The following is an 8,009-nucleotide window of genomic DNA, read 5'->3' on the forward strand; positions in this document are numbered from 1 at the left end:
TACTGTTTGTTTAATAAAGCTTTGTAATACTGTTTGGAGTCAAGGAAAATGATGTTTCCAGCTTTGTTCTTCTTTATCAACATTGCAATGGCTATTTTGTAGTTCTATACAAATTTTAAATTTTTTCCTTTTTTCTGCCATTGGAATTACATTATTGTTTTATCCTTTCTACTGCTGTTGACTATATGTTTTCCCATTACATGGCAATTCTACTCTAACATATATGTCTAAAAGAGAGAAAATGGGAACTAAAAAGCCTTAAGAAATTGTGGCTGAGATTACACGTTTGTTGGAATATGTAAATTTACAGATTCAAACAGGCCTTAGTTATTCTCCTATCTAACCTGCTTGTCACAAATTATAGAAGAAAGTATATGCAAGTTGGGATGTCTCACCAGAGGTCATTAAGCTAACTAGAAAATAGCAATGAAAGTAAGGAAGGGATGCTGTTTGAAAATAGGATTCAGCTTTTGCCTCTATTCCAGGTTTGGTGCTGATTTTCATCTGAAAAACAATGTGGCAACCATCCTCTACTCAAATGACCCTGATAAAACTGGGAAACATTTCAAACTAGTTGTCGAACATAGATATATATAGATACATGTGGAAGTCTTAACTCTGACTTTGTCAGAGATCAGGCTTGAACTCAAGCAGGCTTCACTCATCACAGAATGCATCAGCATCCCGACCCTTTCGAGGCAAGTCCCAATCTAAGCAGAGCCAAAGGAACAAAGCTGAGAAAGGAGAACTATTCTGACCTTCACAGAGCCAGCAGAATCTACCCCATGACCAGATGATGTCGCATGACCAGAAATGCTGCTGGTGATGGTTCCTGACTTTTTCATTTCTAGGAAAGATTCAAGTACTAGACTCAACTAAGGAAAAGATCAAACACTAATTTGAAGAGGCCTCTCTATAAAACACTAAGAAAGCAACTTCCTCCATGACAATTACCCGAAACTACAATAACATAAAGAACAACCAGGAAAGTCCTGCTTATTGGTCCCATCATTGGGGGTCCAGGGTATAAAAGCCCCAGAACAAGAGGAGTTATCAGAATCTGGGAAACTCACTTCTGAACAAGAGTCCACCCTCCATCACAGACACAATGACCCACTCGTGCTGCTCTCCGTGCTGTCAGCCCACCTGCTGTCAGCCCACTTGCTGCAGGACCACTTGCTGTGAGTCCAGCTGCTACAAGCCCAGCTGCCCCCCAACTTGCTGTCAAACTACCTGTTGCCAGACCACCTGCTGCAAACCTACTTGTGTGGCCACCTGCTGCCAGCCCACCTGTTGCAGCAAACCCTGCTGTCAGCCCACCTGCTGTGAGACCATCTGCTGCCAGCCCTCCTGCCCCCCAACTTGCTATCAAACTAGTGAAACCACCTGCTGTAGGACCACCTGCCGCAAGCCTACTTGTGTGACCACCTGCTGTCAGCCCACCTGCTGTGGGTCCAGCAGCGGTGGACAAACCTTCAGTGGGTCGAGCTGCAGCCAGCCTTGTTGTCAGCCAGCTTGCTGTGCACCTGTGTACTGCCACAGAATCTGCTACCACCCCACATGCTGCTGCCTGCCTGGGTGCCTAGTCCAGGAATGTGGATCCAGCTGCTGCCAGCCTTGCAGCCACCCTGTCTGCTGTCAGACCACCTGCTGTCGCCCTAGCTGTGTGTCCACCTGCTGCCAGCCTTCCTGTTGCTGATCAGCTCACCAAAGAACCCCTGTCCCCTAGCAACACTTTATAGTAACTGAGTTGGTACTTGGGGACAAAAAATTACTTCTTTGACTTTGCTGACAACTGGCATGCTCTACCAGAATTTGTTACCCATCTGCCTCTTTAAAAGCTTATAAATCAGCTTGACAGAGTGCAGAGGGTTTCCCCCAGTTGTCTTTCTCTGGTGTAGGAGGATCATGTGCCAGGCATCTTTGATAAGGAATTAGGTCTTGGTTTTCACCCTGCAAATAAGATTGACCAGGTTGTACTTCTGTGTACCTTAGGAAAACAAATCTTCATAATGTTTCTATAGGTTTCTGCAGTGCATCATAATTAATATAGTCATATGTTTCTTGTTCAATATCCCCACAGCCCTTGTACCCTGTGTTTTCCTTTTATGATACCTCTGATATGTCTGCCTAGATGCAGTAGTCTTGCTTGTGTTTTTTTCAATAAATTCTTTGCCATAATCTTCCTATATTGTGTTTGATTTTTACATGGCATGCCTGATATAGAGATTAAAGCACATATTACATACTATATGCATTATCCATTATGAGTATCATGTTAGCTCTCAAAATCAATTATTAGCTCATTAAGCAAATTGTATAGTATGCTTTAGCTAATAATGAACACACTCATCCAGGATAGGGTCTTCTGTTCCTGCTCACAGGTATTTACCTTTATATCCCAAGGAAATAGATGCTTGAACCTCAGTGACTAAGCTGTAGTTGTTGTCTTTGTTTACATGCTATTGCTGTGCATGGACACACCATAAGATATGCCAAGCAAATTATGTTGAGACTATTTCTCCCTACTCTTTACCTCTTCTTGATAACCAGCCCTCAGCAATTAGTAACTGCAAAAGAAACCCTGTCCCCACACAACACCTTATGTTAACTGACTTGCTATTGAGGACAAAAAAATCGCTTCTTAGACTTTGCTGACAAATGGCTTGCTCCACCAAAATTTGTTACAAGTTTATCTCTAAAAGAAAAAAACTTGTGAATCAGCTTGGTGGAATTCAAAGGGCTTCCCACTGGTCTATCTACATGAGGAATGCAAAATGATCAGATGATGGACACGACTGAGTGACTGAACTGAATTGAACTGATATTCCTTCAAAGAGATCTGACTTTCACAGTGATAAAGCCTTCAATCCAGGATGGGAAGCACAGATTCTCAAGAATGTTACCTTGAGTTAAGTTGAGAAGATTCACTCCTATATCACTTTCTGAAACCATGTGTGCTACCTCTGTGGATATATTTTGTACTACCTCTATAGGAACCAAGTAATGGTCCTTGGGGCAAGGTATACACCACATCCAGAAGGCACTTATCAAAACCATGGGTTGTCACCTCTAAGTTGGTTCTTTGCTTCACATTTGCAAGCCCATTCCAGTTTTCCATGGGGCCAGTCATCTCTGTCATGTGATGTATGGTAGAACAAGTAGCTCTCATGTTTGTGTGCCTGCGGTTGATCTTCTTCAAAAAGTGAGTCTCTTAGTCCAAATTGATGCTATTCAGAACCCTATGACAATAATACTATAAGCCAACAGTACTGCTGATAGAGACAACAAATCCATGTTTAGAATATTCAATCCTAGAAAGAAGAACCTCTTTCTTTTTTCTCCACGTCTGAGAGGATAACTTGCCTTTGTGTAGCATGGTTAATGAGTTATGATGCTAGCCCATCGGTGCTCAATAACATTCTCTGCTTCTGACTAGCAGCACATACAGCAGGGGCAGCCATGGTGAGAAGGAGCCTATGCTATTGGGTTCACAGAAATCCTCTATCACTGCCACCATGGAAGCTTTGTTCATGCTCTTTTGTGTAAATGTTAATGCACCTGAGGACAGAGATGGGATGAGTTATTCCAAGTTCGTAGTTATCTAGTGCCTTCTCTATCATGAACACTCTGAAGATCATTGATGTGGGACACAAGTGGGAAACACTTTCTGTCCTCAACCCATCTTTATATAAATAATTATTCTCCAAATCTGCTTATGTTCCAGTCTTGCTTCTCCCTAGCTCAATCCAGTCAGGCCTTTCACCACTTACAGCCAATGAACATCATTGTGAGGCCACTTTTCCTCAAAATAAATATGCCATGTCCACGTGTACGTTGATTGTTCACTGCAAATATTTCCTCTTTCCACTGCCTTTGAAGAGCAAAAGTGTTATCTATGGTACTCAAAATTCTCCACCTGGCATAAAAACTTCTGTGGGGCTATGGGCTGGGGAAACTTAAGGTATTGCATGTGTATATATCACGATCAATTAGATTTTGCAAGAATCAAATGCAGTTATTACCTGTGTATTCTGTAGTCATTGAGGGCAGCACAAAACCCTACTCTTCTGCTTGGATGTGCTATAGGTTCTCATACCTTCCAATACCTTGACTTTGTTGTTGTTCAGTTGCTCTGTTGTATCCAATTCTTTGCAACCCCATGGACTGGGGCACACCAGGCTTCTCTGTTCTTCACCATATCCTGGAGCTTGCTCAGACTCATGTCCATTGTGCTGGTGATGCCATGCAACCTTCTCTTCCTCTGTCATCACCTTCTCTTGCCTTCAATCTTTCCCAGCTTCAGGGTCTATTCAAATGAGTCAGTTCTTCACATCAGGTGGCCAGAGGATTGGAGTATCAGCTTCAGCATCAGTCCTTTCAATGAATAGTCAGGACTGATTTCCTTTAGGATGGATTGGGCGGATCTCCTTGCAGTCCAAGGGACTCTAGAGTCTTCTCCAATACCACAGTTCAAAAGCATCAATTCTTTGGCGCTCAGCTTTATTTATACTCCAACTCACATATCCATCCATGACTACTGTAAAGACCACAGCTTTGACTAGATACACCTTTGTTGGCAAAGTAATTCTCTGCTTTTTAATATACTGTCTAGATTTGTCATAACTTTTCTTTCAAGGAGCAAGCGTCTTTAATTTCATGGCTGCAGTCACCATATGCAGTGATTTCGGAGTCCCCCAAATCGTCTCTCACTGTTTCCATTGTTTCCCCATCTATTCGCCATGAGGTGATGGGACCAGATGCCATGATGTTAGTTTTCTGAATGTTGAGTTTTGAGCCAAGAGTATTAAGCCTCTTTCAGGTTCATCAAGAGATGGCTGACCCACAGAAATTAGAATGGTCTTGTAGATGTGCAGTAAAGAACCACCTTAGAGATGACAACACATGAGACTGATATGTTGTTTTTGAATATGGTACTTACTTTGCCTAACGACCGCTATGTTGTTCCCATATTGGTAGTACCATGTATATCCACAAAGGTAGTATACATGGTTTCAGAAAGTGAAGTAGCAGTGAACTCTCTCACTTTAACTCAGGATGACATACATAGGAATCTGTTCTTCCCCTCCCCATGGATCTACACTCTCCTGGATTGAAGGATTTACTATAAAAGTCACATTTTTCAGGGAATATAGTCTATGTTTAAACCGTCACCTGGTCATTTTGGACTCCTCATCTAGATAGACCAATGGGCAGAAAGCGGAGTTATTAATTGCTGAAGGATAGTTATCACGAAAAGATAGATGCCACAGAGAAATATTCTGAACATAATTTGCTTGGAGTATTTCATGGTGTGTCCAGGCCCAGCAACAGATAACCACATGAACAATGACAGCACCTATAGCTTGCCGAGGGCATAGTCACTGAGGTTCAGACATCTATTAATACTTCCTTGGGATGTAGATATAAGTGCCCTGGAGCAGGAACAGAAGACTTCATCCTGGATGAGTCTGTTTATTATTTGGTAAATCACACTACACAATGAAATGGGTTTTTAATAATGAGATAATAATTAGGAAGGGGGCTAATATGATGCTCATAATGGATAAGGCATATAATATATAAATTTCTATATCAGGAATGTGGTGCAATAAATCAAACACATATAGAAGAATTGTGGTACACCATTTATTGAGAAACATACAGGTAAAACTCAAAGTGATTGCAAAAGGAGAAAGCATGAGACAAGAACTATGTGGATAGCAAAAGAGAAAATATGATTATAAAGAGTATGATAGGCTGCAGAAACCTTTAGAAACATTCTGAGATCTTGTTTCCTTAAGTTACTCAGAAGAACTAGATGGTCAATCCTATTTTCAGAGCCAAAACCAAGACATACCTCCCTATCACAGATGCAGGAAGTTGGCACATGGTCCTCCTACATCAGAGGAAGACAATTGGAGGAAGCCCTCCACATTCCATCAAGCTAGTTCACAAGCTCTTAAACAAGAAGATGAGTAACTGAAATTCTGGTAGAGCATGCCAGTTGTCAGCAAAGTCTAGGAAGTGATTTTGTTTTGTCCCCAGGTAGCGAGTCAATCAATAGAAGGTGTTGTATAGGGACAGTGGATCCTTGGCAAGGTGATCAGCAGCAGGAAGGCTGGCAGCAGCTGGACCCACAGCTAGGGCGGCAGCAGGTGATCCTAGAGCAGGTGGTCTGACAGCAGACAGGGCGGCTGCAAGGCTGGCAGCAGCTGGATCCACAGCTCTGGTCTTGGCACCCAGGCAGGCAGCAGCATGTGGGGTGGTAGCAGGTTCTATGGCAGTACACAGGTGCACAGGAAGCGGGCTGGCAGCAAGCCTGATAGCACCTGGACCCACCGCAGGTTTGTCCACAGCTGCTGGATTCACAGCATGTGGGCTGGCAGCAGGTGGTCACACAAATAGGCTTGAGGCATGTGGTCCTGCAGCAGGTGGTCTGACAGCTGGCAGGGCGACAGCAAGGCTGGCAGCAGCTGGACCCACCGCAGGTGGGCTGGCAGCAGGTGGTCACACAAGTAGGTTTGCAGCAGGTGGTCCTACAGCAGGTGTTTTCACTAGTCTGATAGCAAGTTGGGGGGCAGCAAGGCCGACAGCAGCTGGGCTCACAGCAGGAGGGCTGACAGCAGGTGGTCACACAAACAGGTTTGAGGCAGGTGGTCCTGCAGCAGGTGGTCTGACAGCTGGCAGGGCGACAGCAAGGCTGGCAGCAGCTGGACCCACCGCAAGTGGGCTGGCAGCAGGTGGTCACACAAGTAGGTTTGCAGCAGGTGGTCCTACAGCAGGTGTTTTCACTAGTCTGATAGCAAGTTGGGGGGCAGCAAGGCCGACAGCAGCTGGGCTCACAGCAGGTGGGCTGGCAGCAGGTGGGCTGACAGCATGGGGAGCAGCAGGAGTGAGTCATTTTGTCAGTGGTGAGTGTGGACTCCTGTTCAGAAGTGAGTTTCACAGATTCTGATGACTACTTCTGTTCTGGGGCTTTTTATACACTGGACCCCCAATGTTGGGACCAATAAAAGACTTTCCTTGTTGTGTATGTTGTTTTTGTAGTCAATGGGAAATTATCCAAGAGGAAATGATTTCTTTAGTGCTTTGAGGCCTCTGTAAATTCGTGTTTGATCTTTTAATCAGGACTAGTACTTAAGAACCATTTCCAGAAGTGAAAAGCAATAAGGAATCATCCCAGCAGCATCTCTGGTCATGTGACATCATCAGGTCATGGGATAGTTCTTCCTGCCTTGGCCAGGGTCAAAACAGTCATCTTTTCTTTGTTCCTTTGACTGTACTTACGTTGGGACTTGCTGGATGCTGATGCATTCTGTGATGTATGAAGCCTGCTAAAGTCCAAGTCCGGCTCAGACAAAGTCTGAGATTCAAGATGATCACGTGTATCTATATACATGTCTTTCAAATCAGTAGAGACTGACCTAAAATGTTTCCCAGCTTTATTAGGTACATTTAGGTAGAAGATGTTGGCACATTGTTCTTCACTAGCAATTCAGCACCAAAGGTCGAATAGAGGCAAAAGCTGTACCCTGTTTTCAGACAGCATCAATTCATTAATGTCCCATAACTATTTTTAGCTGAATCAATCACCTGTGCTGAGACATCACAACTTGCCCATACTTTCTTTTGTAACTTGTGACAAAGAGGTAGATAGGATGTTAAATTTATAGATTTGTATGTTTCAATAAATGTGAAATGTGTTAGCCATAATTTCGTAGTTTTTTCTGCCCTATTTTCTTTTAGGTACATATGTAAGAGTGTAATTGCCATGTCATAGGGAAAGCATACGGAGAAGGCAATGGCACCCCACTCCAGTACTCTTGCCTGGACAATTCCATGAATGGAGGAGCCTGGTGGGCTGCAGTCCGTGGGGTCACGAGGAGTCAGACACGACTGAGCGACTTCACTTTCACTTTTCACTTTCATGCATTGGAGAAGGAAATGGCCACCCACTGCAGTGTTCTTGCCTGGAGAATACCAGGGACGGAGGAGCCTGGTGGGCT

The 8,009-nt window shown here is 43.8% G+C and overlaps 1 protein-coding gene across 6 annotated transcripts; it reads right to left on the reverse strand.

Annotated features, from left to right (window-relative positions):
• Window positions 1–6,106: 6,106 nt before the first annotated feature.
• On the reverse strand, window positions 6,107–6,904 carry LOC145540966 (uncharacterized). 6 transcript variants are annotated; one of them, XM_081576122.1, is made up of 3 exons: window positions 6,858–6,904; window positions 6,606–6,776; window positions 6,107–6,398 (listed from the first exon to the last, which is right to left on the reverse strand). In XM_081576122.1, the coding sequence occupies exons 1-3, from the start codon at window positions 6,902–6,904 to the stop codon at window positions 6,107–6,109; spliced, it is 510 nt and encodes a 169-aa protein (XP_081432248.1). The 6 variants fall into 6 exon arrangements, with proteins under 6 accessions (XP_081432248.1, XP_081432245.1, XP_081432246.1 ...); XM_081576119.1 differs by having other exon boundaries at window positions 6,107–6,425; window positions 6,483–6,662; window positions 6,843–6,904; XM_081576120.1 differs by having other exon boundaries at window positions 6,843–6,904.
• Between the last annotated feature and the right edge of the window lie 1,105 nt (window positions 6,905–8,009).

Source organism: Giraffa tippelskirchi, chromosome 3 (genome assembly GCF_054371585.1).
Source record: "Giraffa tippelskirchi isolate mGirTip1 chromosome 3, T2T-mGirTip1v1.2.pri, whole genome shotgun sequence".
Classification (NCBI taxonomy): domain Eukaryota; kingdom Metazoa; phylum Chordata; class Mammalia; order Artiodactyla; family Giraffidae; genus Giraffa; species Giraffa tippelskirchi.